This window comes from Gekko japonicus, unplaced genomic scaffold (genome assembly GCF_001447785.1).
Source record: "Gekko japonicus isolate JY-2015 unplaced genomic scaffold, Gekko_japonicus_V1.1 scaffold3408, whole genome shotgun sequence".
NCBI classification, from domain to species: domain Eukaryota; kingdom Metazoa; phylum Chordata; class Lepidosauria; order Squamata; family Gekkonidae; genus Gekko; species Gekko japonicus.
The window spans coordinates 100,594-115,211 of record NW_015162059.1 but is presented as its reverse complement, the minus strand read 5'-3'; the positions used below and the strand labels follow the sequence as shown (position 1 = coordinate 115,211).

At 47.3% G+C, this 14,618-nt stretch overlaps 1 protein-coding gene across 1 annotated transcript in view; it reads left to right on the top strand.

The window, feature by feature from the left end:
* The window catches only part of LRRC56 (leucine rich repeat containing 56), a 95,049-nt gene that overhangs the window by 16,428 nt on the left and 64,003 nt on the right, over positions 1-14,618 (top strand). The window contains exons 3-4 of the mRNA XM_015405610.1: positions 345-428; positions 3,082-3,142. Coding sequence (XP_015261096.1) covers positions 345-428; positions 3,082-3,142 — 145 coding nt within the window. The remainder of the gene's footprint in view (positions 1-344; positions 429-3,081; positions 3,143-14,618) is intronic.

Below are 14,618 nucleotides of genomic sequence, written 5' to 3'. Positions count from 1 at the left end.
CCCAATAGCTAGCAATCCCAAACAGTCCAGTGGAGCCTGAGCGGTAGGTGTTGCCTTCTGACACACTTCCGGTGATGTCAGGGGGTGTGGCATATGCAAATGAGCTATGCTAATGAGCTCCTGCACCTCTTTTTCTACGAAATGACCCCTGTCTAGGAGTAAACCCCACTGAACATAGTGGGAGTTACTCATGAGTATACACGCCAAGGATAGTGTTGCAAGATACTACAGGACCGAGAAGCAAAGTACAAAGATGCGAGGGGTACTGTGCTGTTTTTTTCCCCCATGGCCATTTCCCAGTTTGACCTTGTTCTTTCTTTCTTTTTGTTTCCTGTCTCAGCAAGCACTGACAGGGTTAGATGATCTGCGACAAGTGAGGGCCCTGGAGATGCGTGTTGACACAAGAGAGAACAGCCTGGGAAACTTTGGTGAGAAATAATTGATCTGGCCTTTTGCTAGTTGACTCTTAGTAATATGAAGATGGGAGTTGCCGAAAATGAGCTATGGGAGTTTGTTTTGTGGGTTTTTAAAGTTCCTTGTTTCTGGATGCAGACAAATCTGGAACTATTTGTGACAAGGAAGCTCTTAGAAAGTAGTGGTTGGTAATGGCTTTATAATGCTACCAGGTTTCTTTATGTAGTGGCCACAAATCAATTTAACGGACAGTGTACCCTTATTTGATTTTTGCCTTCTGGCAGACACACTAAGTTGATTGTGTGCCTGAGTCTGTCTTCTTCTCTGGGTGAGGAAGCACTTTAAAAGCAGAAAGTGGTCTTGGAACATTTCTGATTAAAAAAAAATAGTCTCTGTTAATTATATATTTGCTGGGGGAGATTCCCGACGCCCATCAGCCCTGTCATCCTATTATTTTTAGTACTACTTCAGCCTGTAACCATAAATGCTATGCTTTCTAATACTGGCTATGTCCCAGAAATTGGCTCTCATAAACCATGTTTAGCAATAATCACTGATGACTGCATTGAAAGAATGCTTAGTATACAGGAGATGACGTTTTATTTAAGTAGTCATAACCTGGTCAGTTTATTTGAATCCGCTCCTCCTATGAACAGAGCGAAGAGCCCTGTAAGCTCAAAATCTTTCCCAATCCCACTTAGGGCTGATTCACACGGTACATAGTCTATGTGACAGATATGAGACCATCACAAAGACTTTGGATGAGATGCCTGCCTGGAGTTCCATTCTGGGAACTCAGTTCCTAGGGCAATGGGGACCCAATTCAGATCAGGATTGTAGAGCATGGGGAAATCTTTAAGTAGTCATAACCTGGTCAGTTTATTTGAATCCGCTCCTCCTATGAACAGAGCGAAGAGCCCTGTAAGCTCAAAATCTTTCCCAATCCCACTTAGGGCTGATTCACACGGTACATAGTCTATGTGATAGATACGAGACCATCACAAAGACGTTGGATGAGATGCCTGCCTGGAGTTCCATTCTGGGAACTCAGTTCCTAGAGCAATGGGGACCCAGTTCAGTTCAGGATTGTAGAGCATGGGGAGAGCATGGGGAAATCTTTCCCAATCCCACTTAGGGGTGATTCACATGGCACAAAGTCTATGTGACAGATATGAGACCATCACAAAGACTTTGGATGAGATGCCTGCCTGGAGTTCCATTCTGGGAACTCAGTTCCTAGGGTAATGGGGACCCAATTCAGATCAGGATTGTAGAGCATGGGGAAATCTTTCCCAATCCCACTTAGGGGTGATTCACACGGCACAAAGTCTATGTGACAGATATGAGACCATCACAAAGACATTGGATGAGATGCCTGCCTGGAGTTCCATTCTGGGAACTCAGTTCCCAGGGCAATGGGGACCCAATTCAGATCAGGATTGCAGAGCATGGGGAGAGGGAGCGTAAGCCTAACTGAAATGGCCCTGGGGAGCCACCCCATGCCTCAGTGGAGAAACTTCTATCTATTGATTGAGACACAAAAGTTTCCTCAGTGGGACAAAGAGAGTTCCTGAGGATGTTTTGGGTTGGGAAAACGGGGCAGGGGAAGGCTGAAATCCCTGCTGCCAATATGCTGCAATCCTGATCTGAATCGAGCCCCAGCACACTGGGGAATTGAGTTCCCAGCATGGAGCTCTTGATGCCCATCTATTAACATTCGTTGTGTCTGCTATGTGGATTTTGTAACATGTGAACACCCTCAGGTGTGGATGGGGCAAAAAAATAATATAACATAAAATTAAGGGGTCATCTTGTAAGAAATTTATCTTAAAAATCTGTGAGTTTAATAAGCTCAGTAAATAAGCAAGAAGATCAAATCAGTCAATCCTAAAAGAAATCAAGGCCAGATAATGAAACTGAATCTCAAATACTTTGGCCACCAAATGAGAAGGGAGCACTCCCTGGAGAAGACCCTGATGCTGGGAAAGACTGAAGGTCAAAGGAGATGGGGACGGCAAAGGATGAGATGGTCAGACAGTGTCATAGATGCAATGAACATGAAATTGAGCCAACTTCAGAGGACGGCAGAAGACAGGAAGGCCTGGCGGGATATGGTCCATGGGGTCGCGAAGAGTCGGACTCGACTGTGCGACTGAACAACAACAAAAAACGGGAAAGTGAAGAACATAGAACTTACATACCTCTTTTGGCCCTCTGTTGCCTCTGGTGAAGGTGATTTCACAGGGTTTTGGAGCAATACAAAACTTATTTGTTCAGAAGTGGAAGTGGGATAAATGTATACACCATAAGCTGCAATTCTTTCAAACTTTCAACTGTCTGGGGAAAGAATAATCTGTCTCCATTAGAAGCAGGTATGGAGGCACTGGCTGCATTAAAAAGTCACAAGAAACTGGTTTATAAAGCATGGTTTGACTAGATTCCCCCCCCCCCCCCCCAAATGATATCCAAATGGAGCATACCTTTAAAATTGCCAGTTCCTAGAGGTGGAAAATATAAGGGAATATACTCTTACTTTAGGCAGACTTTCTGTTAAAACGTATATTTCATATGTCACAGTTAAGAGAAAATGAGTGTGTATACAAATATGATGATCACATTCTAGTGTATCTACCTACAAATTGTTATTTTCCTTTCCTTACCTTATAGGTGTTTATCTCCCGAACTTAAAACAATTGAAACTGAACAACAGTGTGCTTACATCTGTGAGGTAAGAAGCTAGAATTAAAATTTGATATACTCTTACACACACACCCCTCAGTTAGAGCCAAACTACATGTTCATTTTTGAAAAGAGTTGGGTCCAAGTTCCGCTGAGCCAACTCAGGTTCCCTACATCCACACAGCAGCTGCAGGGAATGTCTTTTAAAACATAAATGAGAGCCCGAACGGGTTTCAAACACCACTCCTGTACCTCTGACAAGCCGTTCTCCCATGTGGAAACACAACTAGATGGGGAGTTGTTTCCCTGTTTTTGCTGCACAGTGTGTGCAGAATACTCTGTGTGGAGCAGCAAAAACACGGAACTAGCTAAACCCCCCCCCCCAGCACAGTTTCTGCATAGGAAAACATCTAGGTTGGAGGAAGCAGGAAGCCTTCCTCTCCCCGCCCCACAGCAGTGATCTGAGCACATTTGGGCTTTCATTTATTTTTAAAAAGCCATTCCCCACAGCTGTTGTGTGGCTGCAGAGAACCCAAGTTGTGGAACCCAGACCCAGATTTTTAAAAACATCAGGGGTCATTTCCTGCAGGAGCGCACAGGAGCAGAGCTCCAGCAATAAAGAGCCCAGGGGGCGGGCACATGCAACAAGCCCAGCCCCCTGCTCCCAGCAGCCCTCAGTCAGAGCAAGAAGCAGCCAGGTAAGCTGCAGGGCCCCCCGCCAGCCCAAAACAGTCCAGTGGCACCTTTAAGGCCAAGTTTTATTCAGGTACAAGCTCTCCCTCCTCTGTGAGGACAGATCTGCACGTCCCCCCCCCCCCAATAGCTAGCAATCCAAAAGAGTCCAGTGGAGCCTGAGCGGAGGGTGTTGCCTTCTGACACACTTCCGGTGATGTCAGGGGGTGTGGCACATGTAAATGAGTTATGCTAATGAGATATGCTAATGAGCTCCTGCGCCTCTTTTTCTACGGTGACCCCTGAATAACATGTAGTTTAGTCGTCATCCCTTCTTCCCACACTTGTTCTGTTATAACCCAGATCCAGATTTTGGACATCTTGGGAACAGTCCACTGATTTCTGTTATTATTATTTTTTTTTAATGATGCAAAGATGTCGATCGAGTATACATCATATTACATGTAGCCTGCAAAACCACAGCAGTTCAAGAAGCCAGTGCACGATTCTAGGTGGAGATACTGAAATTATTCCTGTCCTTCATATCCTTGGGCTCATGAGAAACATTATCAGAAGATCTAGGTGCATGGAATTACTCTCACACCCAGTTCTTCAAAAGTTTTCCATTTGCACACTTTTTGATGTAGCATGCTGAGCTTCTGACAAGGTGCATACTGGTAGCAAAAGAGGGAAGAATGCAGCAGTGAAGAGAAGAGGGTAATACATGGAACGAGGGGAAAAGGTCTAGGGAAGTGCTGCTTCCTAACCAGTGGGCTGCTTTTGACTTTCACATTCTTAATAGCTTCCGCTCGTGTGCCCCTTGTAGAGATGTGAAGGCCCCCCCCCCCCCATTCTTAATTGTTCCCAAGGAATCCCCCCACCTCCACTTTTCCTGATAGAAAAATTGAGAAATTTGGGGAAGCACTGTAAGACAAAATCTATGCAATATTTTCTCTTTAAGAACGAGTGAAATGCTTTTTAAGGCAAGGTTTTCATACTCAAAATGTATTGCAGTGGGAAAACTGAGAAAACGGGAAAACAGAAATTTTGGGGGAAATTGGAAAAAACCTCTTTGTGTGTGTAAAATATGACACTTTCAAGGGTTTTTTTTGAAATTTAAATAATTTTGACAATAATTAATATGCCATAATGTGTTTAATGATAACATATTATAACAGCGATCAGTGTTTTCAGTGTTAGGTTTAGCTTTATAACCAGACATTCTGGTAGTCCTACCTATTGTGGCTCTTTGATAGAGTTTCTGCCTATATAATCTCCTTTGTTTTGTTTTCAGTAAAATTTTCCATCCCCCCCCTGAAAACATATGTTTTATTTTATTTTGTTTTGTTTCAAAGTTGCCAGAAATTTTAAATCTCTAGTCTTCAGACTTTTTCCAAGGACACTGAAGTTAATGAGTGTGTTCTTTTGTTAACTGAAATGCTGATCATCTCTTTCCTGTGTGTGCCAGGATGCTATGGTACGCTTAGCTTACAGCCATGTAGATGTCTGGGTCCTCTAAACATGATAAATGAATAAAATACTGAGCTTTGACAGTTACAGCATTTGGTATATGATGCAGTACATTGTTTTTGATGTGTCTTTGACCATTTCTAGCCTCTGCTTAAATAAGTTTGCCTTCTGCATTTAGTACAATTAAATTGTAAGGGATGAGCAAAGGGGAAGGACTAGACCCTGGCACCATTCCCAGGCTAAAATTGTGCCAGCAGTTTTAAAGCAGCTGCCCAAGGCGACTGTGGCTTTCATAGGTTATTCACAGAGCCACAGATTTTAGTGTGTTTTGTTGTTGTTGTTAGTCTGTTTATATTTGTCTATCCATCTTTATTTAGGATAATTAAAGCATGCATACGATACGAAAGCACTAGAGTGCTGCATATTAATATTTCTTTTATATACAAATGTGCAAGCCAAGCAAAGTGGAGGTAATCAACACTCCTTCTGCAGATATAGGTAACGGTAAAGGTTTCCCTTGCTCGAAAGCCAATCGAATCCGACTCTAGGGATGCAGTGCTCATCTCCATTTCCAAGCCGAATTGCCAGCGCTGTCCGAAGACGTTTCCGTGGTCATGTGGCCGGCATGACTAAACACCAAGGCGCACAAAACGCTGTGACCTTCCCACCGAAGCGGTACCTATTTATCTACTTGCAGTTTCTTGTTTTCGAACTGCTAGGTTGGCAGGAGCTGGAACTAGAGATGGGAGCTCACTCCGTCACGCGGCACACTCAGGTCTTGAACTGCCGAACTACCGACCTTCCGGCCTGCAGTTCAGCATCTTGACCACTTAAGCCACCGCAGCCCCCTCTGCACATATAGCACAGCTCTTATCTCTGCCGTCAGATCCCGAGATAGCAATGAACAGCCCCCTGCTCCTACTGCAGCACTCCAGTTTCAACCAGCTCTAGTCAGAAACTCCCAACTCTGGTCTTTTATGCACCGGTGGTTTTTCCCTCACTTTTCCCCATGCTTCTCCATCACATTTTCTTTTTCGTTCTACATTCTCCCCCGCTCTCAACTCGGGCTGTCTTTTTTATTCCGCATTGATTTTCACCCCTTCAGCTCTCAGCTTGCTTTCCATTCACTGTATCTCTGGCTTTTCCGAAAGTAGCTGTGTTTCCCATTGCTTTGCTTCCAAGCCAAAAGCATTGCAAAGCAGAAACACTCCCTTGGGTTTTACCTCCCTGCCCTTTCCCCACCCTTCGGAGGCCATTCCTCTACTGCCCACATCAAGGTTGTTCCGCCCACTCCACCTAACATTAAAATGGCGCTTCGGGGTGGGGGGGGGTGGACTAGGGGTGTGCAACTTTTGTTTTCCAGCTGGGTTGCCCTCTCCTGCCACCCAGTTTAAATGGGCCAGCTGAAGAAGGTAGCATGGAGCTGCACCTGCTGGAAGCCATCGGCAGGGTCCCGGCAGGTGCAGCTCCATGCTGCCTCCTCTCTTTTTTTTAAAGAAACGGCAAAAGTCTAGCGCCAGACTCAAGCTGCTTGTTAAAAAAAAAAAAAGGAATGGCTCCCGGCTGCAGGACGCGGCCCCTTCTTTTGAGGGCGAGCTAGCTGCAAACTAGAGCTCTTGCCACAACAGAGGGAAGTGAGAAGGCAGATCGGGGAAGGCAAGAGCAAGGAGGAGAGCAGAGCACGCCCTCGAGAGCGCACTGCCACAGCTGCCGCTGCCGCCACTTCGGCTGCCCTGGCCAGGGAAGAAGGAAGCGGAAAAGCGGCGGCGGCGGCGAGAGCCGAGGCAGAGCTGAGCCAAAGCGAAAGGAGGAGGAGGAGGCAGGAGGGCAGGCAGCTGCTACTTTCCCTCCCTCTCCGCTGCATTGCGCATCTGGAGAGAGGCAATTCCCGAGCTGGAAGGAGGAGTGGGAGGAAGCAGGAGCAGAGGCAGCAGGAGGAGGAGCAGAGTGGGAGGGTGCAGGAGCAGGAGCAGAGGCCAGCCAGGCGCCTGCTGAAGGATCAGTGTACAACCGGAGGAGGAGGAGAGGCAAAGCTGGCCCGGAGAGCAATGCGGCACCTGGCCAAGGCAGGATCCACACACACCCCTTTCTGCCGGGCTCGTATTTTCCCTAGCTTTTTTTTTTAATTTTGAAATTTCCCACCCCCCCAACTCTATCCTGCAAGGGAAAAAACAGTGGGTGGAGAGATTGCAAGGGTGTGTGTGAACGTTTACATTGTTTTCACCCTGACTGAGCGAGCAGTGACCACGTATATGAAGGCGAACACCAAGCTGCCTTTTGAAACATCAGCAACCGACTTTCATCCTCCGCATCCTGGCCCCAAGTCTCCTCCTGCTCTGCTGATGTTTCAAAAGGCAGCCTTGTGTTTGCACATAACCCACAGAGACACATACACATGTTGCTTGCAGTGCCAGTGTCAGTGGGTTCTACCATGCATTCTGTACACTCAACATGTCCCCCATACTATGAAATCGTGTGCCTCTTTTCCATTCTCCGGTAGTCCTGGGAGTGGGGCAGTCCTTACTCCTGGGATCACAGCTCCTCCTCCGAAGGCAGGACCGGCCAGCCATTTTTGGTCCTGGAGGGGGAGGGGCTTGTCCTCTGTTTCCCCAGTCTACCCGGCCCTGCCTTCGAGGGAAGATGCAGGTCAACGGTGCTTAGCAGCATGAATAAAGAGGAAACCAGGCGACAAGGGGGGCTACAGCCTCAGGGAGACCCAGGTACCACACTAGTACTCTTCAGGGACTGCGGCCAGGTTGTCTGGCAGCAAGAGAGCCCCCCGCACCCAACGGCGACAGGAGGCCCCTGGCAGCTGCAGGCGTGCTTCCACTCCAGCGGGGAAGGCCTTCGGGTTGGCAGAGCCGACCTTCTTTCCCCCCGTATTCGGGGTGAGCCAATAGACCACGGCAGAGTGAGGGAGAGGCCAGAGAGAGACACAGTGATGGCGATTCCCCTCCGTCCTCTTCTTCCCCCTATGGGCGAGAGCAGTGTTGTCAGAGAGATGGTTGGAATCCTTCTATCTTCCTAACCTTCTGCCTGAGTCTCAGTAAGGCAGCAGCAGCAGCTTGCGGGGGGGGGGGGAGTGGAGGAGAGAAATGAAGCTCCAGGAGGAAGGGACTCTCAGGGGCAGAGATTTTCTTTTCTGGTTTTCAAGGAAACCCCCCCCCCCAGTAGACACTCAGGTCTGAAAAGACATAAAAAGGCCAGAAGATCCTTCTCTCCCCCCAAGCCTAGAAGAGGCAGGAGAGAAGAAGAGGAAAAATCCCTTAGGGAACATAGCCCACTATTGAGTGACCAGGACAGGGGCTCTGACTCCTCAGATTCTGTGTCTAATATGGAGGAGGGAGAATTATCAGAGAAAGAGGCCGAGATGGTGCCCACAGTGTAGTCTAGACTCTCTCCCCAAGAAATTTATAGCAAGTTTTTGCCAAAGGTGTTAAGAAAGCTGGAACTCTCCTATACTCCAAAAGAACTGAAAGTTAATATTGAACACCTTTGATTTATTCGACGGAGCTTGCCAGACCTTTTGCCAAAAGTCTGGGAGTTCTCTACCAAGATCATTTTGCAATTTTTTTTTAAGTTAAAACGTTCAGTGTTAAGGTTTCTGAGTAAGATTTGTTGTATTGAAGAGACCATACCCTTTGACTCACCATCAAAGTTTTTAATAATTGCTTCAAACTCCATTAATTGGATAAAAGATGTGCCTGTATGGATAAGTTTCTCTATAATGTCTCTAGCTTCAAAATATCTGAACCAGTGCACCCGCAATTGTGCTTTTCCTTCCAGGCTTTCTTTTTCCAGAATTTTCCCTTTAAGTGTCCAGTCTATTGGGTGGGCAATCCCAGCTTTGAGCCAATCCCTTAAAGTCTGGTGATCTTTTCCTGACACAGACCAGTCTTTGTCAATATTGCTACCTGAGAGTTTTGTTGTAAAAGGTGTTTTATCATACGATCCCATATTTTCAGAGAAGCAGGGGTCATTTCGTAGAAAAAGAGGTGCAGGAGCTCATTAGCATAACTTATTTGCATATGCCACACCCCCTGACATCACCAGAAATTTGTCAGAAGGCAACACCCACCGCTCAGGCGCCACTGGACTGTTTTGGATTGCTACTAGGGGGGGGGGGAACGTGCAGATCTGTCCTCACAGAGGGAGAGCTTGCACCTAAAGGCGGGCTGGGGGGGGGGGCTCTGCAATTTACCTGACTGCTTCTTACTCCTTGTGGCCCAACTGAAGGCTGCTGGGAGCAGGGGGTGGGGCTTGTTGCATGTGCCCGCCCCCTGGGCTCCTTACTGCTGGAGCTTTGCTCCTGTGCGCTCCCGCAGGAAATGACCCCTGCAGAGAAGTATTATAAAGTTCTTATATATATAAAGTTATTATCTTTAATTTGGAGAGGTCTTTTGGCTGTTCGTAGCCAGATCGTTTCTTGAATTTTGTAGGGAATAGTGTAGATTTGCTCTGTATGGATCCATTTCTCTTCTGAGTCTTTATGTAGCAGTTTTAATACTTGGGCAGTGTTTGCAGCATAGTAGTAGGATTTGAGGTCAGGAAAGTCTAGACCACCTGCATTGGGAGATCTACTTAGAAATTTCTTACATACTCTAGGTGTCTTATGAACCCAGAAAAAGTTATTGATAGCTTTTTGCCAGGATCTGAAAGTAGCGTCTGATCTCCAGGGGTCATTTCCTACAGGAGCGGAGCTCTGGCAGCAAAGAGCCCAGGGGGTGGGCACATGCAACAAGCCCCGCCCCCTGCTCCCAGCAGCCCTCAGTCAGAGCAAGAAGCAGCCAGGTAAGTTGCAGAGCTCCCCCCGGCCCCCTGGGCCAAAACAGTCCAGTGGCACCTTTAAGACTAAGTTTTATTCAGGTGTAAGCTCTCCCTCCTCTGCAAGGACAGATCTGAACATTCCTCCCCCCCACCCCAATAGCTAGCAATCCAAAACAGCCCAGTGGAGCCTGAGCGGTGGGTGTTGCCTTCTGACACACTTCTGGTGATGTCAGGGAGTGTGGCATATGCAAATAAGTTATGCTAATGCATTATGCTAATGAGCTCCTGCACCTCTTTTTCTACAGAATGACCCCTGGTTATCTCTATTGGCAGAGTTCTGAATAAAAAGGTGAATGTAGGTAGAATGAAACTTTTAGTCAGATACAACCTATCTGACCAAGTCAGCTTGAGTTTACTCCAGTCCTTCAGTTGTGTGCTAACCTCCTTAAACACTCTACCAAAGTTATGAAAGTGGATAGTCTTTAAGTCTGAAAACTCCCAGGTGGCACCACACTCTCATAATCCAATTGAACTAGTATTTTATTTTGATATTTTGTTTAGTTTCAGAGGTTAGATTTATTGGGTATATGTCTGACAACTTTGGTTGACGACCAGTCCAGAGACCTGGCCAAATTCTTTTAATATGTTATGCAGAAAATTTAGGGAGCACATTGGATTTGAGAGATAAAGAACCAAGTCGTCAGCATAAAGGGTAATTTTATGTTCAGAATCCCCAATTGTTATCCCATTTATGTTTTTTATTTTCTCTTATTGTTTCTGCTAAGGGCTCTATCGCGATAGCAAATAAGAGTGGGGAGAGTGGGCATCCCTGGTGGGATCCCCTGTATATGTTAAAAAACTTGAGGTGCACTCATTCACTCTGACTTGAGCTTTGGACGTAGCATAGAATGTACACAGAGCAGTCATAAACCATTTGCCAAATCCCATGTGTTGAAGTAACTTTAAAAAGTATAGCGGTTCAATAGAGTCAAAGGCCTTTTCCATGTCTAAGCTGAGAATCAAGGCTTCTTTCTGTTTTGCCTTACAGTAGTTAATGATATTCAGCGTTCTCCGGATGTTATCAGCTATATTTCTTTTGGGTATAAACCCGGTTTGGTCTCCCTTAACGTAGTTGGCAACAATTTTTTTTCAGCCTCTTAGCTAATACTGACGTGAACACTTTGTAGTCTTGGTTTAACAGAGCTATGGGTCTGTATGAGGAAGGTTGAGATGGATCTTTGTTTTCCTTAGGGATAGGGATTAAAATTGCTGAGGACCAAGAAGGTGGCATTTTGCCGTTTGTCATAATGTTATTACAGACTTCTGTCAGAGGTTTAACTCGGACCAGGATGAAGACTTTGCAAAAATCAGAGGTAAAACCATCATTTGGCACCAAAATGAATGAATGGAGGTCTGGGTCTGAGGGCTGTTGCTTGTATTACTCTTTTACTGCCTGGAAACTGCTCCTGTTATCAGTGTTCTGTCATTTTTTTTTAAATCTAAAAATGTCAAATGGAAATTCCCCTCTTGGAAAGACATAGGTACTGTTGAAATTTTGTAAGTAACAGCAGGATTTTTTATGGTTTCCTTGGAGGAAATAATTTTTCCCATGTGACATTATTAGACATGGTGGTGAGTTGTAGGATTTCTCCTGTGCTGCAGTATAATGGGCTGGATCCCACGGAAGGGAACAGCCCTCGCAGAAATACTAAAATTACTCTTCATGGTCTGCTTGTGCTAAGTGAAAGTGATTGCATCCCTACTGTCTTTTCTGCATGCTCAAGAAATAACACAAGGTATTCCTTCTAATCTCTCCTTATTATAAAGCACTGTTCGTGTCCACGCGCCCCCACAGCCTTTGCCCCCCCAACTGCCAGTCACAATGGGGTGCCTGGCCACTGGCTGCATGGTCTTCATCCTGCCCCTCCTCCCACCCACAGACGACCCGCCCCTTCTCCTGCCCACAGACGACCACAGACGGCTCTCAGCCCAGCATCTTGCCTGCAGTTGGCTGAGAGCAACTGCACGGGCAGGATGCTTCACTGGACGGAACGTCTGGAGGCCGAGCACAACGGGACCCAGTGCCAGCTTCCTCGTGCTGTAGCCCCCACAAGGATTCCCTCGCTGCCACTCCACCACGATGTGCGGCACTTGGTCGTAGATGACGAACTGCGCCGCCCGGGAGGCCCCGGTGCCGCCACGCCCTTTGCTTGCCCCGCAAATCCCACACGGCATCATGCCGGCACCGCGCGTGACAGGGGCCCATGCCGACTTCCTCCCCCCCAAGTCCAGGTATGATCGTTGCTGCAAGGTGGGCAGCTGTGACACAGTGTTCACCCTCCCTGATGCAGCGCTGCTGCGGTGCCAACCACTTCCTCCTGTCTGACCCCAGCCGCGGGAGCCGCACGCCACCGACAGCAACTGCGCGCCCCTTCTTTGCCCGCCGCTGGGCCCGCATGGTGAGGGCGCTGCTGCCCCTTCTTCTCACGGCGGGGGGGGGGGGGGCTGGGAGGCTGTGGCCTGGCTAGAGCTCGTTTCATTGATCTCCGCAATGGGCCTTCTAACTAGTATGACTAATAAAACAAATCAAGCAAATCATCTGTTGCACATTCCATTGCTCCATATGCACAACGTTAATCTGTTAAAAATTATATTAAATCTCTCTGTGCTGCTACAGTCATTACACTACTGCTTTGCAAGTGGAACTGTGCTAAGTACATTTTTGTTTCTGCTCAGACATTGTTGGGTACCCCAGGCTTTGTGGGAAGCTGATGTCATAGCTAGGAATGATAGCAGGATAGCAGACCCACCAAGAACAAAAACCTAAACATTGTTTTCTGATATAGACTGAGTATGAAAAACACCTTCTTGTTTTCTCCAGCATGCAAGACATGGCAGTTGTGAAACTCTCTCTGGAAACCCTACAGGAGAGCTTTCGAGCACTGTTGCGCTGCTTGATACCCTGTTTTCAAGATCAGACACAGCAAGTTCACTGAGTTTTCATTTGCTGATTGTGTGGCAAGATTCTGAAAACAGAGCCCTGCGTAAGATCAGCAGAACCCATGTCCTTCCAGCTACAGCAGCATCAAAGCCTTGTAATATTTACATGTTACCTGATGGATTGCACTCTTATTTCTCATTAGTCTGGATGTTGGTCCACTTATTGCATGGTTAGGGAAAATAGATAACACAGTATATGATTAAAAGGTATTGCTTTGGGCCCTCGTTAATTCCTGTTTTACACTCCTTTTATGAGGCTTTTACTTCCATTGGTTCCATCTATCTCTCTCAAGCCAAATAATCTCAGATTTATGAAGTAATAATTGAGGGAGAAACATGGAACATTCTCTGAAGAGAGCAAGTTAAAAAACTATCTTTTATTTTTCCATGACAACATATGTTATCTCCGTAATGATTCCGGCAAAAAAGGCTATATTTCAAAGCTATTCGTTCTAGTCTGGCTGGCAGCCACCATCTTTAATCTAATTGCTTCTAGTTTCTAATTTCAGGGATGAGTAAAGGGATATATGTAAAAACATAAATACATACTTTCTTTAAAAGCTGGCTTTTCTATTAAATGCTTCTTCTGTAGTAGCTGTGCTTTGGGCATATGCAGAAGTCCCCAATTGCCAAGTGACCTATCACTTTAAAAAGTACCACAAAGCTACTTGTTTACTTTTAGCTAGCCTTTTCTCTGCAGTAGCTGCTAATGCATTTATTTATTTATTTTTATCCTGCCTTCTCCCCCAGCAATTTTTGTTGTTGTTGTTGTTCAGTCGCAGAGTCGAGTCCGACTCTTTGTGACCCCATGGACCACATCACACCAGGCAAATCATAAATTAAAATACAAACATTCTATAAAGCAGGGCTTATTTCTTGCCGGAGCTCACTGAAGCAACGCCCTGGCAGTAAGGAGTCCAGGGGGTGGGCACATGCAGCAAGCCCCGCCCCCTGCTCCCAGCAGCCCTCAGAAAACCTTGCAGAGCTCAGCCAAACAAGTCAAGGCTGGCGGGGAAGGAGAATCAGCCTCACCTCCACCAGGTTGCCTCCACTCCCCTCACCCCACCCTCGCTCCAAATCTGCTAGGAGATGCCAGCACCTCGGCCGCCCCGCACACCCTGCCCCGTGGTCTGGTCCCATCCCCTTCCTCCTCCCGGCCTCCTGCGGCTGCCCTTCGTAGCAGGATGCCGCGTAAAGGGCGAGCCCACGGGGAGGGGGAAAAAGAGAGTGCCCGTCCAGAGACCTGCAGCTGTGGGGCCCTCCCCGGCTCCCAAGTAGCCCAGGCCGGAGCCCTGCCCGGGGAAAGGCATGTGCTCCCCCTGCCTTTCCTGGCCTGTGCTGAGGTGCACGGCCGGGGAAAGCCCTGCGCACTCCCCCCTCGCCTTTCCTGGGCCATGCCAAGGCGCAGTGCCCGGGGAAGGCCTGCGGAGCCCCCCAACTTTCCCGGCCCACCTGCTCAGGGCACCCGCGGCCTTGGTGGTCCGGGGGATGGCAGCGGTGGGGGCTTGATCGGGGGTGGAGGTGGGCTGCAGGGGGTGGTGAGGCCTTGATCACCACCCTCCCTCCCTTCCCATCTCTTTGCCCTCTATTTGTCCCTCCTTCTTTCCTTCTTTCTT